Source organism: Artemia franciscana, chromosome 4, assembly GCF_032884065.1.
Source record: "Artemia franciscana chromosome 4, ASM3288406v1, whole genome shotgun sequence".
Classification (NCBI taxonomy): Eukaryota; Metazoa; Arthropoda; class Branchiopoda; order Anostraca; family Artemiidae; genus Artemia; species Artemia franciscana.
In genome coordinates this window covers 32,592,433-32,617,199 of record NC_088866.1, presented here as the reverse complement: position 1 = coordinate 32,617,199, position 24,767 = coordinate 32,592,433, and the positions used below count along the sequence as shown (strand labels likewise).

Here is a 24,767-nt window from a genome sequence, read left to right as displayed (position 1 = left end):
CCCCTTTCATTTTCACTTTTTTGTTCATTTTTCAATGTAAAATCTGTCATTGTGAATAAAGCAAACTTTGGTTACGAGACATTTCATAAATTTTTTTACCCCATTTCGTTAGGAAGTATATCCTAAAGACATCAGTTTTGGCTTACTTGACACTGCTTCGTGATGGCGTTCCATCGGCAACAACGGCAATGATATTTCTTGAAATTTTGAAAAGCATGCCCTATGTAAACAACATTTATAGTTTCTAGGCCTATCCTACATTGATTCCTGTTTTTATGGAAGCTCTATAAAATTATGTGAACATATTAGGAATAGCAATATAGCCAACTTACTGCCCTTATTAGGCTATTGAAGGTGCTTTTGATTGAAGTTTATTCATAATTATGGTAGTTTCCCCTGCAGAAGCCCAATGTTGGCTTTAAAAAATCCTAGTTTAAAAAATAACAACTGTTTAGTGTATTTTTCTGGTCTTTGTATAGCCTACTTTACATAATTTAAGCTAATAACTTAGGCTAGGCCTAATTCTGAATCTTATGCCTAGTTTAGCTCATCCTTCAAGCTAATTGCTTGAAGTAGTAATTTAGTCTGTATTCTAGCCCTGTTATCAACTAAGCTATAACAATCAAGATAAAATTCTATTTTAGCTACTGTTTGCCATCCTAGAAAGGAGTTAGGTTAGAAAAATGAAACTTTTAGGGATAGGTCTACAGACTAAAGTAGCCTATGTCCTTGGAAGGTATTTTGAAGAGTAAAATTATAGCAGTTCATATAACTAACTTACCAATAAAGTAATCATACTACTTGATGCCTTTTTTATGATCTTTACTTCTACCTTAAATTAAATTTAAGCACTTTTTAAGTTCTTAAAAATGTCAATTTTTCAAAAAATTATGACAATTGATATTACTGACTTACCAATAAATTGAACATACTGCTTGATGCCTTTTTTTATGTTCTTTACCAATATAATAATCATTTCTAATGCCAATTCAAATTTAAGAACTTTTTGAGCTCTTAAAAATGACAAATTTTCAATTAAAGTATGACTTATAACTCATTTTCCACAAAATAATACTATGTTTTCTCAGCACAATCTTTTCCATTGTTTTCAAAAAATAATGCTACATTTCCTCAGTGCCAAAATCATTTATAATAAGGTAAGTTTAGGCAAGGGTAGGTTAAAAAGTGCTTAAATTTGAATTTAAGGCAGAAGCAATTATTATATTTGTAAAAAGCATAAAAAAGGCATTGAGTGGTATATTCACTTTATATGAAAGCCAGTAATACTGTTTGCACCAGTTTTACCTTTTCAAGTACCCACCTCTACTCCTTCTCCCTCTAGAGGGCCATGACCTTTAAAATTCTTGTCATTAAATTCTTAAAATTCTTGTCATTAACATTAAAAAATAGATCACCTTCTTAAATTATTTAAACAACTGTTTTCAGGTTCACAGCTTTGCTCAATCCCAATTTATGAGGTTTCAAAGATTTTCAAATAGGACCCAGTCTAAAAAAAAAAAACATTGATAAGGCTGAAAATTCCACTCAAATAACAGAAATTACATTTTAAGAACTAAAGCTAGAGGAAAAGAAACCAATAACTTAAAATTAGGGTAAATGTTGGTTTGTCAAAATTTCAATAGGTATAAACCTGTCAATCAGGCGAATTTCTAAGACTTAGAATCAGAAGAGAGTTTACATAGAAGCTTGATAGGCCTAATTCCTTTACAGAGTATGTTTTCAATCCTGGATTCATTACTGAAGGTTTTGTTTTTCTAACCTAACCCCTTTCTGAGATAGCAAAAAGTAGCTAAACTAGAATTTTACTCTAGGCCTATTTGTATCAAAGAGCCAGTAAACAGCCTACTGTTTTCTCCTTAAAAAGTAGATTTTCATTTGCTGTCAATAATGAAAATTAAGAGAATTTGTAGTTATTACAATACTAGCTATAATCTAGAGAGCACTCAATTGTTTAGCCAGTTTAAATCATTGATCCTTGAAGATAAGAAGGTGGCTTATTTGAATAGAAACTAAAAGTCCTAGTGTTGTTTTTAAGTTTTAAATTATTGTCTCTTGGGAAAGTAGTGTTTTCATCCATTTTTGACAAAAAAGGTTTAATTTTGCCCCAATGCAGAGCAACTTGCTGCTGGTTGAAACTTATGAGATAGCCAGGCCAGGATTTACAAGTAGATGCACTGGATTCAACCCTAGGGGCACAAAATGCCAGAAGATGCAATGAATTATTTATTTATTTATTATTTTATTCAAAACAGGAGAAAGCCATAGGCTTTTTGTAATACAAATACAGGAAATGACAGCTCAACAGTGCACTGCAAAACAAAAATAAAGAAAGAATCCTCCAGCAAAAACAACTATACAACTAACTATATTACAGAAACTGTTTTCATAGAACTCAAGTTTCAATGACATTTGGCTTAAATGTTTAAAGTTTAAATGTTAAAATACAAATACAGGAAATGACAGCTCAACAGTGCACTGCAAAACAAAAATAAAGAAAGAATCCTCCAGCAAAAACAACTATACAACTAACTACATTACAGAAACTGTTTTCATAGAACTCAAGTTTCAACGACATTTGGCTTAAATGTTTTCACCATTTGTGCAGCAACTATGGTATCTGCTAAACTATTGCAAAGTTTTGTGGCTTAGTCAATAAAGCTACATTCACCTGTTTTCTTGTTCACTGGCAGCTGATACAGTTTATCAAAGTTTTATCATGTGGCTGAGTAATGACTAAGCTTTAAAAAATCAGCCCATTCCACATTATCAACACTCTTGTAATACAGAATGTATTAATCAGGTTAATCCTTTCCAAACTGCTGGGAAAGGAGTCCCAAAAATTGCAGATGATGCTGATATGGTAAATGACTCAAATATGGCGCTTATATTCTACCACCAGACATAATATTGTCCTGTATAGTTTAATACAAGTTGTTTACTCTGGCAGCTGACACAGTTTATACAAGTTTTGTCAAGTGTCTGAGTAATGACTAAGCTTGAAGAAATCAGCCCAATCCACATTATCAACACCCTTCATAATACAGAATGTTTTGATCAGGTCAGTCCTGTCCAAACTGCTAGGAAGGGAGTCCTAAACATTGCAGTTGATGCTGATATGGTAAATGACTCAAATATTGCCCTAATATTCTACCTCTAGGCATACTATTGTCCTGTATAGTGTCATAAAAGTTTGAGGGTTGAATATACTGAAACTTCTCTTAATTTGAAGCTGACTATTATTAGCATTTTGCAAAATTATTGACACTTAATGATTACACTCAGTCTTTCATCTGCCTTTGACCTGTTAAGATCCAGTGTATAGGCCTATTGTTTAGCCAGGGTTTCACAAAGGATTACTGTTTTTATATTTTACAGCCTTTTATCACTATCAACAGTTTGAACTATTTGGACTCAGTGACCTTCAGGGATTATAGAAGTTTCAAAAAAGTGGAATAATTGGATTATTATTTATAGACTACATTACTTGTGTAATAGCTAGCTGTTGATAAACACTTGCTATGTAAAAATCTGTTTGACGGGTTGGCATCAATAATTAGACATTATTGAGCATCAGGAAATTAGACATTATCAAGTTTGACATATCTCACAGAGTTAATGATGCTGCAATTGGCAAATTCTACAACCATCCTTTGTGGCCTGTTCAAATAGTCAGTATAACTGCATCAAGGAGGGAAAATCTTATCAAGTATTATTTTATGGATCACACAAAAAAGCATCACTGAGTAAGGGATTCATTTTGGCATTCATGCCCCATTAGAAGATGAAAATGAAGAAATTAACACGATAAAAGGAAAACATGCTCCAAAAAATAAAAATTTAAAAATGCAGACCAATAATTTGGTAGAAGAAAAACACAAAGACAGCCCACTATCTGTAAATAATATAAAAATATATCAAAAGAAAGACAATATTTGTGCTGCCCTAATAGAATATTTCTTATATGATAAACAGCTACCCGATGAAATGAAATCTTTTAAAAAAGAAATTGATAATTATTATTACGATTTAGATGAACAAATACTATGTAAAATAATGGCCGATAGCGATAAAAGAAATCAAACTTCCATTGTACCAGTGTTACCCCAAATTTTGGAAAAACCCGCTTTTGAATTTTTTCATTCTGAAGTGGGAGGTCATTTGGGAATAGATAAGACTTTCCATAGATTAAAACAATACTTTTTCGTTACTTCAGCCTTAACGAAGTTAAAGAATTACGTTAATAATTGTGAAACATGTAATTTAAGAAAAAATCCTCAAGTCTACCCTAATCCAACGATAGGAAGAACGCCTAGGGCCCGGTTTCCATTTGATATAGTTTCTTTTGATTTATATGATACTAGCGGAGGATTACCCACGTCTAATGAAGGACACACCTGTGTACTGTCAGTAATCGATCACTTTTCCGGTTTCACATTTGCTAAACCATTAAAAAATTAAAGCGCGTATGCGACATCAAAAGCTCTTGCTAAAATATTCCTTAATTTCGGCATTCCTAATACAGTATTAAGCGATAATGGCCCTAATTTCGTATCAAAAGTAACAAAGGATTTAATGTTGTTTCTTCAAATAAGTAAATTGGTATCGAGCCCCTATCACCCCCAGGCCAATGGGAAAATCGAGAACAGACACAAACTATTCTCCAATATTTTAAGCATATATACAAAAGAAAATCGCAGGGATTGGCACGAAACCTTACCCTATTTAACAAATGTAATTAATACAGCTTATTCCCATGTTATACGGGATAACCCATTTTATATATTAGTCGGACGAGAGTTTAGAATCCCCTATAATGAAATTATAGAGTCGAGACAATTTTATAATGATTCTCGAGATTATAAACAGGAATTTATCAATAGAATGAGGAAAACTTATAAACTTGTAAAACAAGAAATAGAAAAATCAAAAAGGAAGCAAGAGGCAAAAAGTATTCATAACGTCAAAGGTAAACTCGATTTCCAAGTAGGAGATTGCGTTTACTTAAAAAATGAAAACAAATCGGACGGCAAGAAGCTTTCTGATCGGTACCTAGGACCCTTAAGAATAATTAAGAGATATGATAATAATGTTACATTTAAACTATTAAAACCAAAAACGGGAAAAACCTATAAAACCCATGTTAGTCGTATAAAAAGGGCAAAATTCACAGAAACATGGACCCCTCAACCTTCAACATCAAATACCTCGGAGGACGAAAATGAACCACCTCGCTCTAGACTAAGTGAACTTAAACCATTTAATTTTAAACAAGGATATTTTGAGAATAGTAGTGACGAGGAAAAATTTAATGAATTTCTAACCATGACAAATATGGTTACCCCCCAAAAAAGTACCCCCGTTACGCGGAGACGGAGGAATAGTGATTCATCTTCCAGTGAGGAGTCAGAAGCATTGGACTATACGATTTCTCCAAAGTCACAATTTTTTCCAGATAAAATTTCAACCCCTTACCCCCCAAAACGTTTCCCCGACAATTTGGTGAACCCTGTTTCACCAATAGACAGACCTTTATCGTTACACGATGAATTAAATAAGGCTATACAGACTCCTGGGGACACAGAGTCACAAAGGGACAAACAGCCCTAAAAACAAACATTAAGAGAAGCAATGGATATCATTAATTACCCAATTAAGACTAGACAGAGTACATTTTATACTAATCCAGCTACTGATGAACAACAATATCACGATATAACCGTCTCAAAGGCAAAACCAAAGGACTGGGTATCTTGGAAGGAAACCTTAATGCAAACAATTCCCCACCCCCCGAAAGATATGGCTTTCGAGTAATGGAGGCACCCCAAGAAGACACTCGAATCCTCCCAAAGCTCCCAAGAATCCTTCAATTCTTCCGAGCCCAGAAATCAACAGGACGAATCAATTAGTAAGCCCTCTACTTCGCGAGAAGAAATTTACGAAGCACAAGCAGAGTCGACGCCTAAATCTCAAACTTCTACTTCAAGAGAACCAGATACTAAATCTACAACTACTAGTTCCTCAGATACTGAGAGTGAATCAGGAGCAGATAAGTTCAAAGACGTGGAAGGAATAAAACCACACAGTGCAACGGCCCACGCAAAAAGAGCACAACTAAAAGGTCAAAAATTTCTGAAGAAACAGTATTAAAAATTCGACTTAATATCACTAGCAAAACCAAAAAAGAAAACTGAGCCTAAAGAAGAACAGATAACAACAAGATCCGGCCGGGTTGTCAAAAAACCAGATAAATTAGATTTTTAATAAAAAAATCTATCAGCCTTGGGTAAAAATAAAAAAAAGACAAATAAAATAGTCATTTTTTTTGCTAATTGTTAATTGGTTTCGCTAAGAAACCATCCCGTAATAAAAAGTCCCTGAAGAAAATACTTTTCAGGAATTCTGCCTAATCAAAAATTGAAAAATTGGTCTGCTTCATCAAAAAGAACTCAATATTGTAAGTAGGTCCCAAACTATTTTATTTAAACAAGAATAACGAAAAAAAAAATTTGTTACTATAGTCTACCGCAATAATAATTCCTTAACGCAAAAGCTTATTAACACAACTATAACTAACACCTGCCCTATAGGAATCGCTGTCCCCTTATCTACCGTAAAAACTAAAATATTGCAAAACATAAAGCTTATAGAGATAACCATAAAATAATAGTCAATTAAAACTCATTAGTAACCTTAACAAAAAAATTATTACAAAGTCAAGTGACAACAAGCGTCTTCGTAAATTGTGGTCATAGCCAAACTTGTTCAAATTTACTTTGCAATTTTTTTTATTGTCATACTCCTTTCGGGCATATTCTTGGTTCGTCTTCCTACTATTAAATAAATTTAGTGGCTTCGAATAAATTAATTCGTAGCTAAAAAACGACATTAATATAGCCATAACTTGCGATATCTAACAGGCATTTATATTTGGCATCAAATCTACTTAATCCTCCCTGCGGTGTTAAGATCGCGCTTAAATATTTTTTTTTTCATTTTGATAAAAAATGTATTTTTTATTCTATGTATTTACTACACATAGAAGATATTCATGGAAATAACAGCCAAGAATATCGATTGACATTTATGACTCCACACCTATTAAAATCAGAAATAAATCAGATTTCGAGCCAAGGGCCAATAATAAGTATTTCAAATGACCATGAATTAGATTGTTCAAATTTCATCTAACTAATATCACTTTTAAACAGTAAATTAACGATAAATTAGTTCCTTTTACTCGTTTCTTTCTTTCTAATGTGCAACGATCTAAGAAATCGTCTCCCATGCTTTTACTACTCTGGTTCCGAGTTAAAAATATTCCAACGCATAATGATTGAAAGGCTATGATACAAAATGTATTACTTTTCGACAAATTATGCGTTGGAAGTTCAAAATAATTGAATTAGAGTACAAACCTAAAAACCATTAAGTTAATATAACTTAATTTTTTTTTAGAAACCGGGTGATATCTGCCAAGAGAGTCAAGGAAAATGAGTAACCATCCACCAAATTATTTTTTCGCAATTCAAGTCAAAAGCGCGCAAATAAAGAGAAAGGCCTCGGAGATTGAAAATCATTTTCTTACATATTTTTCCGTAACTATGGCAAAGGGAATTATAGACACAGAATTTATTTCAATTATTCACGCTAAAGAAAATATAATATACTCAGCTGCTATGTTAGTTCAAGATGAAAATGGTAAGGAAATATTCGCAGAAAGTTGGTACCTAAATTATGATTTGACAAAATTTAAACCTCACACGTATAAATTTGGGCTAAAAATAGCAAACTCCCCAAAATATCGACCCGCAAGAAGAGAAGTAAAAATCAAATACTCAAATAAAAGCAAAAAAGGGAAGAACTTAACAAGTTTACAATTAACAATAAGGAAACTACAGAGAAAATTTAATATCTGCTACTGGTTTTGTAAGGGCCCGACTCAAACAGACCTTCTTCTAATTGATAAATGCAAAAACCCAAAAATATGTTATAAAATCGAAGCAAATGAAAATTGTACTAAATATCAAGGGGTACATCATCCATTAGACGAAATCTTGCATTACGCAAAATTTTTATACGACCCGAGTACACAAGAATATGCCGTTAAGGGGGATAAAATCTTCTTAAGACGAAAAAATCTAAACAATCTAAAAAAGACGCATACAAAAACAACTTGCCTTCCAAAAATTTTAAATTCTAAAGTACAAATAATATTTATTTTAGATCCGTAGCCAGAGGGAAACCAAATCAGGTAAAAATTCACTCAACTAACAGCTTATACTAACCGGGGAAATGTCGTATAATAGAACCTTACACAATACAAGTCCTAATGTTCTAAGACCCCTAGAACCCGTCAAAAACCACATACCCTCAAGACAAGACTTTTGGCTTCCAAATAAAACCCAGAGCTTACCAGATCTTTCAAAAATAAGCCATGAGACAAACGAAAAAATCTTAGAATCAGCTGTAAAAAATGCAGTAAAAAATTACGTTACGATTTACTTCGTTCCTTACTACACGTTCCAATTATTCCTAGTGACAATTTGATAATTGAAATAATGGTCATATTACTAATTTTTCGCCAGAGGTAATGAGAAAAGACTACGGATACAGGCATAGATTCGCCCTATACAATTTTACAGTACTTCTTTGCTCAATCCCCAAAAGGAAATATCCATTAGTTGCGTCCCTAATATGTGAAAATTTTTGGTTAACACCACTTGAAGAGGAAAATTTCGAGTTGCCTTGGCCTTCGAAGTTCCTAGAAATGCTAATGGAGGTAGATTATAGGCTATTTAACAAAGATCTACTCCTTAAAATCTACAAAAATAACAATATAAATTATTACTGGATTAATAACTCGATTCATTACTTATATCTAGGACAGTACGAACTATTAAAACCTTTAATTAGTAAGTTTTATACAATAGACGAAAACATTGGGTCAAAACTAGTAAAAGGAAAAGATATTTTAATATATGAAAAAATAATAAATTGCATAAGCCCGCTATGTTTTCATAAACAACTGATTTTCAAAAGAGTTTGTGTTACTCCAAATAACCCCAGTTTAAAGGAGTTGTGCAGAAAAAACATACGCTTAATGATGAAAAAAACAGACATTCACTACACTTTGGCTAACCTAACACTCCCCGAAACCCTAAAACGGTATTTACTACACATAGAAGATATTCATGGAAATAACAGCCAAGAATATCGATTGACATTTATGACTCCACACCTATTAAAATCTGAAATAAATCAGATTTCGAGCCAAGGGCCAATAATAAGTATTTCAAATGACCATGAATTAGATTGTTCAAATTTTATCTAACTAATATCACTTTTAAACAGTAAATTAACGATCAATTAGTTCCTTTTACTCGTTTCTTTCTTTCTAATGTGCAACGATCTAAGAAATCGTCTCCCATGCTTTTACTACTCTGGTTCCGAGTTGAAAATGTTCCAACGCATAATGATTGAAAGGCTATGATACAAAATGTATTACTTTTCGACAAAATATGCGTTGGAAGTTCAAAATAATTGAATTAGAGTACAAACCTAAAAACCATTAAGTTAATATAACTTAATTTTTTTTTAGAAACCGGGTGATATCTGCCAAGAGAGTCAAGGAAAATGAGTAACCATCCACCAAATTATTTTTTCGCAATTCAAGTCAAAAGTGCGCAAATAAAGAGAAAGGCCTCGGAGATTCAAAACTACATAATTAATATAGATCCTAGTACATCGCAGGCTCTAATTCAACACAGCACTTTCCACGTTAAACTAATGGTTATCCACCTAAAAAATAATAGTGAAGTCGAATTAACGAAAAATGCTTTCGCGAGGGCAATATCTGCTTTTCAACAAGAACTCAGTGAGAATCAAATAATACTCGACTTCCAAGGCGTCGGAATATTTTCAGAACAAATTTTGTATGCCCAGTTAAATAATGAGGCAGAATTTAAAGCTCGCTTAAGTCCTCTTTTAGAAAGAATTACTGAAGAAGTCAGTAAAACCGGAATACAACTCGCAAACCAGGAATATTGGAAGCCTCATTTGACTTTAGTAAATCTCAGAAAAGTCGCTAGGCTAAGAAGAATGGCGAAAAAACTACAACCATCAATAACAGCTATTTTTAAAAATATGAAATTTGGAGTCGAAATCGCAGAAAGCGTTCAATTCTGTTCAATGAGCGGTCCAAAAAACGAAGAAAATTATTATCAAATATTATCTGAAATTAAATTCGAAAAAAAAACAACTAAAGATATCTGGAAGAATTTAGAACGAGAAAATATAATATATACAATTAACAGGTAATATATCTTTGCTATAAGCTTAATGACTCTTAACGCCACTAATGGCATAGCGACTAACCTATGTATGTCTTTTATTACAATTAAAATTTTCTTTACAAGTATAAAAATAAGTATCTCGCAAACCAAATATGTCAGTGAATAAGACTAATCAACCTAATACTTATAAAAGCCAGCCTTAAAAAACCCTAGAGTATCTTTTAAATTAAACTCCTTTTTGTGTGTATGCATAAAAATTCTTATCTTTTTAAAATAATATATATATATTTACGAAAAAAATAAAAGCGCAAAAATTTAAATCTTACCAAATTTTAGCTTCGTCTTGTCACAAAAAAAAATGCCAATTCTGCAATAATCATATATCCTAAAAACTTAAAGTATAAGCGCTTCAATCCATGCGTACTAACAATTTTCGGTACCTGGCAAAAGTACAGATCTCTGAAGGGCAAAATTGCTAGCCGCGACGTGCGAAAGTGAAATTCACAAATAGACATTTCATCTAAGAGACTCGTAACACATAAAACATACAATGTATGCATTGTATAATAATTAACCCTTAAGATACGTCTGCAAATGGACAAATGATTTTTACGACCCAGAAATGAACTTCAATTATAACACCCTACAAGTGCCTTTTGCATAACAAAAGTGTAAGGAATAATTACACTTTAAAAACCTGTAGCAGTTTTAAAAGAGTTTTAAATTATAGCCAAAAGACCGCCTAGCTGATTTCAAAGTCAAGAAAAGTTACCACCCATCTTTTGAATTAACCAATTACAATGAAGGTTCCCCGGAGGCATTTAAAGAAATAACCTATCACAGTGATACATCTCAGTGGTAGGTTTATATTCATCTGAAACCCAATTATTTTGTCAAATAATTTCGTTTATATTCAAGAAAAAAATTAAAAAGTGTAATCATTTTATATTCATTAAATAGAAACTATTAGGTTTACCTAATAACCTAGTTAACACTTAAAATATTAACTAGTTCAAGACATCGTTATATATTTAATAAATATGTCCATTAAATGGTTACGACGCGGTGAGTAAAAAAAAAAAAAAGCGCTGTTCCTTACGCCACATTGTACCATATTGTGCGCCGCAAAAATTTTCTAACAATCACGCAAAAATACTTAATTCATTATATAAAATAAATAATGCAATGTATAAAAACTCTTATAAGGGTATAATGCGCTGCACAAAACAATTTTTCTTCTTAAAAAAATTTTTTTTTTTTGCATAAAGAAATAAAATACCTTAAGTCCTTCTGACATAAATAAATTAACACCATGATATTTCCAGATCATCATCAACTGAATACCAAGCCGAACAGGTAACCTTAAACTTATATACTGCTTAATAGTATTACCAATTAATAACAAGTAATTACTAAGAACACTAAGAAATCCAAAATAGTCAAAAAACAAATCGGTACTAATATTTAAAAATTCAAAAAAAGAGGAAAAGATTTTAGGAAAATGAATCTGACGGAAATCAGAAAGTGGGAAACTTCAAGAAATTGTCAAGGGCCAAAACAAACCCAAGAAAATCAATCTTTAAATTTTACAATTATGTCATATAATGTTCTAGCTCAAGGGTATATCGAAACAATGCCGTATTTGTACTATAACTGTAACGAAGAAAATTTGAAATGGCCAGATAGGAAAAAAAGACTTTTTAACCAATTCAAAATGTCAAACGCAGATATTGTATGCTTACAGGAAGTGGAGGCTGACTATTATTATAATACCTACTTATCGTATTTTCAATCTCAGGGGTATGATGGAGTGTTTAAACAAAAAACCCAAGGAAAGATTGATGGATGTGCCACCTTTTTTAAGAAATGTAAATTTAGCCTAAAAGAAGATCATTCCTTAGAATGTCTAAAGAATGGAATAGATCTACTTAATCGAGATAACATTGCACTTATTTCTATTCTCACCCCATTTAAGAACCCGGATAAACAAATATGCATTGTAAACACGCATTTGTTATACAACCGTAAAAGAGAAGATGTGCGTTTAGCCCAACTCCAAATACTTCTTGCAGAAATTAACCGCGTTGCTTGCAAAAATACTAACTACTTTCCAGTTATTCTTTGTGGTGATTTAAATTTAACCCCTTCAAGCAAATTATACTCTTTTTTAAGCCAAGGAAGGCTTAAGTATGAACACCTAGATATAAAAAAACTAACTGGCTATGGTTCCAAAAAAATAGGGAAAATCTTTCTTCCAAAGGAGCTATATATTTCTGATTCTTGTCAATACTTACAAGAACTAGAACAAAAGAACTGCATTGAAGAAGCAATTTTTTCATCCGGTACATTAACGCATAAATTTGCCTTTAAAAGTGTTTATAATTCAGATAAATTTCCAAAAGTTCGTTTGAATTCGACTTGTCACAACTTAGTTGACTATATTCTCTACAGTAATATTGACGAAAAATTGAACAAACATGAAAAACAAGAACTAATACTATTAGAAAGGCTTCGTCTCCCAACATACAAGGACTGCTTAAAAATAGGACCATTACCTAATAGTCAAAATGGATCAGACCACTATTACCTTGAAGCAAGATTTCGTTGGAATTGCGAATAAAAATAATAATATACTTTGTTAAATACTTTTTAATAAAAGACTATAGAAATAAATTAATTTAAATTCAAAAAAAAAATTAATATAATACAATTTCTAGATAAGCCACAACTTAATCCCACAATAACAAGTAAATATAAATTATATTTTGCTTGAATTAATAAAACTAACAAAATGCCTATAAGAAGAACAAGGAGTAACCCTAATCTCGAAAAAAATGAAACACAATATAACCTCCTAGACCAAATAAAACCTGGTTCTCACGAAGACTATTATAGTTTACCTGATTTATACAGGTTTAACTATGAATTAAACGAAGGAATTTGGAACAGCTTGATTATTAATGCAGTGAGAAATCTAAATTATAAATTTTTAAGAACACCAATCACATTTAAAAGCTATTTAATTAGGGATGTAATGAATGTAATATTAAATTGTTAATTTTCAGAAGAAGTAGTCAGGGAGGGTTATGAGTATATAAGAAAATTTCCATCAATAACATTTAAAACAATACTTGATAAAATCATCAATAAGAATTACCCCCTAATAGGAGAACTAATTATCGAACATCTAGATATTTTTTGTGATGTAAATGACTTCACAATTATCTGGCCTTTACATCTCATATTAATATTAGTAGAAAAAGACTTAAAATTATCTATTAAATCAAACTTAATTCTCTCAGTTTACAACAAATACGTCAATAATAATTTAGAAAATGAAATCTTAGAAGGATGTCCCGTTTTACATAGAGAAGATTACGATGCACTAAAGAAACTAACGGTACATTTGTACCAAAGTAAACAATACTTATGGTCAAAAATCTTTCCGGGAACAGACGTCATCGTATCTGAAACTATAGTAGAATGTGTCAATCCTTCTTTTGGTTATAATTTATTAAAATATAAAATAAATTGCAATACAACTAATCAATCAAGTTTAAAAGGACTATGTAGAAACAAAATACGGACGATTATGCAAAAATTTAACATTAACCATACATTAGAAAGTTTTAAAATACCAAAATGTCTTGTAGATTATCTTATGTATATTAATATAAAAAACAGCGACCATATACTAGAAATAAATTTTAGAACCAGTGAATCTTTAAAATCAGAATTTAAAGAAATTGATGAAAAAGTACCTATCTTTAATATAAATAATAAAAAATCTGTAAAAAAACTTTAAACTTTAATTTAAAGAGAGAAGAATAACATAATTCCTTGGAGAAGAGAAAATGAATTTACTTTATACGGTTTGTGTTATATACTAATGATATTAACACCTAATATTGGTGGAAGTGGTAAAGGAAAAAAATATTAAGGTGGTATAGCTCCAACAAAGTTTACCCCCCCCCCCAAAAAAAAAAAATATATAAATAAATAAATAAAAAAAAAATCTTATTTATGCTAATCACTGAAATAACTTTTCTAGAAATAATGAAGTTGATAACAATATTGATGACCCTGTGCGTCCATTCCAACACACAAGATATCATAAAACATGGAGAGATTTTCAAGCATGAAAACTCACTTCTGACCAGTAACAACGCGTGGAAAATATTTATGAAACTAGACCCTAAACCATTCGAAACTTTATTTCAACAAGTAATACGGCTAGAGAAAAATACCTATGACTTAAAGGAATCAATCTTTCAATTTCTAAAATCGGACAAGAGACTGCAAGCAAGCAAAAGCAACCATAAAGAAAAGAAAGATATACCTTCCCTTACCTATCCATCTCCTACCTATCCCAAAGTCAAAATAAAGAAAATAGTTGATGATTTTGATGCAAAAATGGCCGAAATTGATAAAGCTATAGGACTCGTAAAAGCCATTGAAAAAAGAAAAAAGAGACTATTAATGAAAACCAAAAATCAGATACCGATAAAGAGACCCAAAACATAATTAAACCAAATAAGACCCAACTTAGACAAGGAAAATTTTACGATGGACAGTATGCATTATTAAACGAATTGCCCACAGTATGGAATTTCTTCAAAGAACTATGGAATGGACCAAAACGAGCTATCAAGGCTGAGAAGAAACCCTTACAAGGAGAAATAAATTTTTCTGAAATAAAGCCAACAGAAGTTGAAAAGAAAGATATAACACATATTTCCCCAAACACACAACAAACCGCTGCAATTGAAACCCAAACAACAAACATTGTATCTGACCTTGTAACACGAACAAATAAAATACCAGAGATAATAAGGGGTATAGAAAATATTGAAGTAGGATCAAATTCCACTAATGGTACCAGCAAACCGAAATACAAATTTAAATGTCAATACTTCTGTAGAATAATAAACGTTACAACAGAAGCTACCAAAATAAACACGACCTCCCATATTTCACGTCTTACTTCTAATACCGAAGAAAACTTAAACGAAATAATGAAGACTTCTAAAAGCACTTCAAGGAAATATGAAACGATGACCTTCTGGAAGTACAATACTCAGAACGAGGAAACCACAGCAGAAACTGAGTTTACTCCAACAACGATCGAAACTGAACATACCCCAATAATAGAAATGGAAGAAACATTCCCCACATCAAACCCCCCGATTACTGACCCACAACCAATAGAATTAGACACCTCAATGTCAGAAATTACTACAGAAATAACAGTAAGGCAACCATGTCGATTAACTAGTTTAATTTGGACGTCAAAGAAAAGAGGCAGAATACATGTTAGATGGCAAATCCCTTTCGTCGACACCGATTATAGCAGAACAGAATGCATGGAAGGGGACAAAAAATGCCAAGATGAAAACCACTGGAGAGAATGTTGGACTATAGACGGTAAAAAAACTTGCGCACGACTGGCTATGGCTGACGAACCAGCAAAGACTGAATTAGAACCCCTCCCGGAATTAACCATGGAAAATGCTCATAAAATATCAACCCATCAGGCCTTCCTCATATTATATAGACAAAGGTTGGAAGCGTTATTTGAACTATTCAATACAGAAATACAAAAACTTAAACAAAGCACAACACGTATATTTGAAGTATTTTTCCGTAGGAGTAAATATAAAAGATCAACAAGTTTAATGCCAATAGTAGGGGAGCTTGCATCTCGATTATTCGGTTTGTCAACCGAAGAAGATTTAAATATATTAAGAGATAATGTTAAAAGGCTCAACACAGCCATGAATTCAACACTCCATGTACAAAAAATACAAGCAAGCATCGCCAACTATGAAAAGGACAAAATTGAAGCCATATCGAAAAAAATCTCAAGAACAGTCAATACAATGAATTATTTAAAAAATGAAGTAGACAGAGTGATCTCCGATTCCAGCCTAACAATGGTATCACTCGACATTGTTATTATGTCTTTGTTGAACTTAGCTACTGATGTCAGTAAATTTGAATTCGCGTTATTTGAATTAACCGGAGGATCCCTGTCTTACGACTTAGTAGATCCCTCTGACCTTAAGAACATCCTAACCGAAATAAAAACTCATTTAACCTTTGGTCTCCACTTACCAGTAGAACCAGAAGTAGCTAACTTGTTTTTATATTATACCAAACTAAAGGTGCATATCACCGAAATTAATGAACAACTGTTTGCTGTCGTAACAATCCCATTAATTAATCAACAGTCCATATTTGATCTATACAGAATATCTACTTTTCCAATTAATATTAAAGAAACCAACTCCTTCATGAGCATTACGCCTGAAGCAGAATATATGCTAATTGATCAAGACAGAAGAAAATATGCACTAGCCAATTCACCGGATTTAAAAGAATGCGTCTCTTTTAAAAATTTAGTCTGCCAACTAACGCTACCTATATATAATGTAAAAATCGGATCATGCATATTAGATCTCTTCCTAAAGGAATCGCAACAACAAGATATTCCTAACTCATGTGATGCTTTAGTAGGAAGCACAAAAAGAGAAATCTTCATTAATTTACGAAATGACTTATGGCTTTTTACAGTACCTAGAAAGACAGTAGGAACTCTATCATGCTATAACAATACAGAAAAGATTGACCCCAGTTATCGAACTGAAATACTATTACAGGATGTTGGAACAATAACAATAAAACAAGGTTGCCGACTCGTGACAAAGGAAACAACTGTACAAACACCATTGATCACAACTAGCACAAACGTTATGAGCCCAAAAATAATAAATTTCCAAGGAATAAATTTGTCTTATACGATACCGAACATGAACAACGAAGAATCAAAAATATCAATATGGCCCAAGATAGAGAAAATTAAGGGTACTATGCAGTTAGCAAAAATAAAAGAGGCATTAGACCTACAAATACCGTTGTTCACAACCGAAGACCAAAGATTAAAGTAAGTGGAAAGTCAATATGGATTATTCTCACCAAATTCCTGGTACAATATAATAATCACCATATTTATGGTATTTCTTATATCTCTAACAATAAGAGCGCTACTCACAGTAAATTATGGAAAGCTCTTGAGACGAAAAACGATAAAAAACGACGCAATTGATGCTCAAGAAATGCATCAATTAAACCCTACAGCTCCTGATGATATTTAAGCCATTATAAAGGGAGGATATAACAGTATAGGAAAATCGAGGTCTTTTTCCCATATATTCATATATCCAGTCCCTGCTTTAATAAATATTGTTGGTGTATTACAGCTAAAAGGCTAAGATACAATTTAATTGTATTTCTTTTTGGCGGAATTACATCAAAAATATAAATATCTGGCAGAAAATTTTTATGTAAAATCTAGACCTCTGACAAGTTTAATCACTTGTTCCTTTTTAATATAAACAAGAGAATGGAGGTTGTCTCTTGTAATTTTCGATATTTTGTTCCTAAACTGAATATTCCTAATACATGGCAATAGAAAGGCTATGACGCTATAAAAAGACGTTACTTTTCTACAAAGTCTTGCGTTGGGAGTATGAAGAATTAAAAATATACAAAAAAACCTCCAAATTAATCATGTGCTTAATCAACGCTTTTAAACAGTGTTACTTGTTTAATCATATAATCATATACTCATTCATTCTTGAAAAAACTGCAATTAAATGTCACAATAAATAATGTTAATTACAATATTCTATACCATCGCTTTTATAATTATATACTATTATTGCTATTCTGTTTAATAACCATATGATTCTGCCTGGAAATTTTTTAATACAGAATTTGGCATATTCTTGACATTGGCCGAAGATACGTCATGGTCAAAAACTGGAAAACACCTATCATGATTCGTCAACCGCCGAAGAATGCCCGAAAACACCAGGTTCAACCAGAAGGCTATCACCCACATGACACCTCAAATAGCGCCATCTACCGTACTACAATCATTTTTATCTTTCTGACTAAACACCGTAGACTAGAGAAGACATCCAGCCAGCAGGTACAACCACAACATACCCACGAAGACACCATAGATGATAACCTAATTCAACATGGAGACCCAATATCAGCAACATCAGACCTAGATGAAGATTTAGAACAGAACATTCTAATTCCTAATCCTATAAACTTTGGAATCAACCACAAAGTAAGGTTTTAAATACTACCTCAGTCGAATGAATTAAAGACAATAAGAATAACGCTTAAAATGCAGAAGAGAGCAGGAAAGGAACGGAAGGGCCGTAGTACCGGCTGTACTTTTGTACTTAAACTGCTGGGGATAGGTGTTCCAAGTCCTGCACTTCCCATTTTGTAAAAGCGTAATAACAAGACAGACTTTACGATTGCTAAATTTTCAAGAAACAAAAAAACTTACGGGTGATAAATTAAAGAATGACATTATATTAGTTCAATCAGTAAATAGGGCAAGGACACGAGAATTGTGATAGCTGTGTAATATTCCAAAATACTAAGTGATGAACAATTAAAAAGTGCCATATAGTGAATAATTTAAATTTAATAAAAGTACAAGTGGTAATTTTTTTTATATAAGGTTGTATATTTTAAACTTTATTGTAAGAATACCTGGGATCAATTGAAAACTAAATAAATAAATAAAAAAAAAATGTTGAAACCAGGTATTCACGTATAAACCTTATTCATGTCAAGTGATGTATTAATGTAATTCAAATGTAAGGTGTAGGGTCAATACAAGGTGTAGGAATATATACGTTTTCTTTAAATAATCATTTTTGAGGTGAAAGAATTAAAATAAAAATATTTTGACAATAAGAAATTTTAAGAAAGATAAAATTTAAGGACAGGGAATGTTCTGATTGACGAGGGCGTCAATCTACTGCGGGATCGGGGATATGTAACATATGGACCAGCAACCCCCCTCCCCCTTTCAGAACTCAAAACCAAATCTCTCATTCATTCACTTTAGAAGGTTTTAAAATAAGAATCTCTTATACATATAAAGATTTTAAAGTGTAAATTCATTATCTCATAGGATTTGTGCTTTTTGGCACAAGTTTTATAGCAAGCAAAAAATGATACTTTTTACCTTTGGTACAAATCTTACTGCAAGCAAAAAATGATACTTTTTAGACTACCAAAATTGGATTCAAACTTTTGAGTAAAGCCAATTAGAAACCAGATTTCTATTTCTGGTCTGGTCAACAAACTGGAGGTGAAAACCCTTGCTGTAATAAATCTTTGCAAGGAGGTTAGGCCATATGTTGTATAATCAAAAGAAGAGTTGTATTGCAACATTTCTGAGGTCAGTCTACCCAGTGCTTAATTTAGAAATCCGGGTTGATTCTGGATATATAAGGTAGACCAAAAGCTAGGAGTATTATTCAGTCTTAATTCAGTATTAATTCAGTACAGATTCAGTTTTTTGTACTCAGTCTTTGATGCACATTATACTGCTATCGTTCATTGAAGTCATTTTACCTGAAGTTGTATATGAAGTAAGAAAATAAAATTATTGTCGATAATTGTGTTTGTCTTTGAGTCAAGGTACCAGGTACAGTTCCTATTGTCTACTGGATCGTTCCCAAGGGAATCTGCCCAACTCGGGAGACCTGAACGTCATGATAATGATTTTGTCTTCATGGTTATAGAAATTTGTCAATAGAACCCTCTCACTCCATGTCCCTTAACTATAAAGCTCCCATACCACAATCCAACCTAACTTTATAAGAAACCCTACAATCTAATAACTTTATAAGACCCCCCCCCCCCGTAACAGGAGTCTGGCTTTGTTGATAAAGGAAGGAGTTTTGTATTGGGTGAGGGAAAATCTCTTGCTGTGGCTTGAAGGAAGGCTTGAGACTCTTCTTATTGAAATCAACGTTAAATCTGATAAAAAACGTAGTTGTTGGTTTGGTCTATAAGACATCATAGTTTAATAAGTATGTCTATATTGAGATGGAGAAATTTAATAGTGAGCATGAATATAAACTAGTTATGAGTGATTTCATTATTGACCTTCTGAAAAGTACAAGTCATCTGGATTTTCTTAATTTAATGATTTCACCATTCCATACCCCCTGGTAACTATTCCTACACAAGTAACTGATAAGTCTGCAATGCTGATTGATAAAATATTTGTGAATGGAAAGCTGCTTGAAAGTTCATACCCTGATGTTTTACTTATAGATGGATCCAACCATCTCTGTTCTCTTAGTAAAATATAAGGTTGGTCAAATAAATAAAACATTTTTTGTGAATTAAGGAAAGATAACTTAAAAAAAATTTGAGAAAGAAACGGGTGATTTAGATTTTATTCCAGTTTTTGAAGAAGATAACCTGTTGGTTGTGTATTATATTTTTCTTGCAATGTTATTGAATGAGAAATGCCCTCTTAGAAGAATCAAAAGGGGTAGGACAAAATTCCCAAAGAAACAATGGATTACACAGGGTATTCTGAATTTTACAAGTTGGAAAAATGAATTGTATAAAATATACCTATGTGAAACATTTGTCATTAATTTTCAGCAGTTCAATATTTGCCAGAATACTTCAAATGGATTTCAATGGAAAGCTGAAAAAATGCATTTACAAAATGAATTTATGAAGCACAAATATGATATAAAAAAACATGGAAAATGATAAATTCACTCCTAGGTCAAAAGGATAAAATAGAAGTCATTAATAAATTACAATCAGAGGAGGGGGGATTGGACTACTCCAAAGGATGTTGCAAGATATTAATATTGATATTTTTCTATTGAGGGAGCAAAACTTTGCAATGATGCTTGGAAAAGAATTAAGTGGCCTCCCAAAATAGTTCAGTTGGAAGTTCCAATAGAAAATCAGTTGGTTTTTAATCCTTGTACTATAATTGAAATGAGTAAAAATATCAGTAGAATACAATCAAATTCAACTGGTTTATACAGGATTTCTCTTAAAATTGCTAAATCAGCTATAACACCAATTATATGTAATTTGATTAATAAATCTATGGAAAAATGAATTTTCTTGGAAGTTTTGAAGGCGACTAAAATAATACCATTGCACAAAGGAGGTAAGAGAGACAAACCTTCAAACATAAGACCCACTTCTATCCTCCCTTTTTTTCAAAAATGTATGAAAAGGTGAAAGGATCCAGGCTAACTGATTACATTAAAAATTATAAAATTCTTATAAATACCCAATTTGGTTATAGAAAACAAAATGGCAACTATTAAACTTGTTGACTGGATAAATACGTTGTTTGAAGCGGGACTGATTCCAGCCACTTTATTCCTAGATTTGAAGAAGGCTTTTGACATGCTTTTCCATAAACAGTTATTACTTGAGCTGGAAAAAATCAGTGTGACTGTAAAGAGTTTGTCTTAATTTGAATCTTATCTAATTGACCAGAAGCAAATTGTAGTGAATGGGTGTTTTACTTCTGCGGCTTGTGCTATAGCTTGCAGATAACCCAGGTTCTCTGCTCGGTCCTCTTCTATTTTTAATTTTTATAGATGGGATTAAATATTATTTGTGAGAGGCTGGTATAATCCTTTTTGTAGACGATACCCTTTTACATGTAGCTGCTCCATCAATCGACCTACTTTTTGATAAAATGATAAATGCAATGACTGAGATTTTTGATTGGGCAGATTTCAATCTTTTGACATTAAAGTATACTAAAACTAATTTTATTTTATTCTCTTAAATCTTTAGAATTGAAACTAATTTAGAATTAATATTAAATACAAATCAAATAAAAGAATAAAGGTTTCAAAATATTTGGTTTTTCTGTAATTGATAATGTAGTAATTTTTTCCTTTCACTGGGACTTAGCAGTTCTTTTCCATAGCCTTGAATGCACGTTACAAGGTGTATCTTTTTTGTACTCAAGGAATTTACTAGCTCTTAATGAGAAAAAATGCCAATATATGTTGTTTTTGCGAACTGTTTTGGTCATTTCAAATGGATTCTCTCTTTTGTTGAATGGTCTTGAATTAAAAAGGGTTGATCAGTTTAAATACCTTGGTGTTATTTTAGATGAAAATTTGTCGTTTCATAAACATATGAAGACACTGTCGTTAAAAATTTCCCGAAATATTGGTATTCTATCATGTCTTTGTTATTTTTTTCCTAAAAATATTCTAAAAGCAATTTATTATTCTTTTGCCCACCCATATTTTCTTTATTGTATTTCTGTTTGGGCTTCTACTTTTCCATCTGTATTCAAATCTCTCCAAATACTCCAGAATAAAGCAATGAGAATTCTTTTTAATGTTGAGCATGGATCTTTCTTTAGACACTTATATTGGAATTTAGGAATTTATTCTTTGGATCAACTTCATACAATTTTTATTTCTAATATTTAGCATGATTATGTATATAATAGTTTACTTTTAAATTTCTCTGGTATTTTTTCAAGTAATTCCCAATTTCATAACAATCCAACCGTTCATTGTTCAGATTTTTCATGTGAATTTCGTCCTACGTCAAGAACGGGTTTCAGCATCCGTCATACTGGGTCAAAAATTTGGAACTCAATTCCAATATCAGTACGAGAATGTAGCAATAAGCAAAAGTTTTTAAAATTATTTTAAAAAAATCTTAACGACGCATTCATGGAAACAATTTTTTCAGAAATAATGAACTTACTATTTATTAAAAAGCTGCAAAATATAATCGCAAAGTTGAAATTTGTCAAAATTATTGGGTGCGAGGATTAAAGATTTGGCGGATTTATATGTAAGTTATGACGGGTTTTCAAATATTTAATTAAATAACAAATGATTATTGACTTGGGTTACCCCCAATTCAGGCTTGCTCCGTTCTGTGTGAGAGCACCAATTTGTTTTGTATCCGCTTGTCTCAGCCTCAAGATTTTTTTTGGCCCTCCACTATTTCTTGCTCCTGGCTCTGGGAGCACATGCAAGCTGACGAGAAATCACAGTCACTTTTCAGTCACTCCTCATTCACGCTCATAGCCCCTGTGGAAGGGGATTCTTTAACTGTCATTTTAAGCAACAAAGCATTTTCAGAATCGGAACACAGCATGGCCTGGAGGGAGTCCCCAACGCACAGCTGGTTTTCAATCCATGGCTACTAGGTGTATGGATAAACATTCACCATCGGATAGGGCAGTCGCGTGAGTGCCAGCTCAAGGCGTGACCCTTGGACCTTGGGCCCTCTCTAAACGGCGGCCTCAGACACGAAAAAAATGAGTCTGTCCCCTGAACTATATTTGACCTCTGTCATCACTTTAGCTTAAAATATTCTAATTTCGGTTTCCATATTTATCTTCCTATTCTTCCAAACTTTTTTTTTTCAACTATGAAAAAACCCTGAACCTTAGCTGTTTTATATTTAAAATCTTCACTGCTCACACCATCTTTACTAATAATACTATCAGCGTAAGTGAAGCTATCTACCCGATACAATGTTTTTCTTACCCAACATCACATTTTGATTGTCACGTATTCCTAGCCTTAGTGAGTTAGTCTTCTGAACATTAATTTTCAAACCTATTCTAGCACCCTGAACTCGCAAAACCTCTGAAGGCTCATTCATTTTGCTGACACTCGTCTAGGATGCTTAAATCCACACCATAGTCTAATTCTGGGAAACTTTTTCCTCCCCATTTGATTCTGTGCCCCCCCCCCCCCCCCCATTTGCTTTTCCTGTGGTCCTTCAGACGAAGTCCATCAAATGATTCATATAATGGGGAATAGAGCAGAACCCTGCTAAAGTCCTGATTTAATACTAAACCAGCTGCTAACCTCATTTCCTACCTTAACCGTGGCAGTGTTATCCTTGTACACTGCACCAATCATTTTTATTTATTTGTCTGGTTTACCACACAAGCATAAGACCTTCGCTAAAGCTCTTTTATCAACATAATCAAATGATTGCTCACGATATATGAAACTGAGCACCAAAGGTGTTCAATAACTTAGGCACTTCTTGATTATTAACCTAAGAGGGAAAATTTGGTTGACACACCCTCTATCTTTTCTAAAACCGCACTGTTCTTCTCTTATAACTTTGTCTACAGTAAATCTCCGTCGAAAAAGTATTGTACTTTCTACCTACAGAGACCAGGCTAATGCATCGAAAATTACTACACTTACTCTTAGCACCTTTCTTATACAGACGTGTAATTAGGGGTTTCCTAAAATCGTTAGTTACTTCCCCTTCTTCAAAAATCAACTGTTCAATTACAGCATAAAATACTTCATTCACATACCTAACAGCACAGAGGTTGAAAGGTAAGGCAGGTCTTATGAGCATTGCTAGGAAGTTTCAGGGTGTGTGGGAGTGTCGGTTGCAGATTCCACCAGAAAATATTTGGTTCCTTCCGTTTTGTTTTATGTTAGCATGTTCTAGTTCTAGGGACTTGGGGATATACATTTCAGGCTGATTAGAAAAATACTAGTTTCCAGCCGTTTTTTTTTATTTTTGTGGGGAGTGGGATTCCCAGCCTGGTTTTATATGAGTGTCCTCGTG

General features: G+C 32.6%; 1 protein-coding gene across 2 annotated transcripts in view; it reads left to right on the top strand.

Annotated features, from left to right (window-relative positions):
- The first annotated feature begins 189 nt into the window (after window positions 1-189).
- Window positions 190-24,767, top strand: part of LOC136026314 (myosin-9-like) — a 62,114-nt gene continuing 37,536 nt past the window's right edge. The window contains exon 1 of one of the 2 annotated variants that reach the window (XM_065702735.1): window positions 190-224. In XM_065702735.1, coding sequence (XP_065558807.1) covers window positions 216-224 — 9 coding nt within the window. In that variant the 5' untranslated portion in view covers window positions 190-215. The other variant, XM_065702736.1, reaches the window with a different exon arrangement.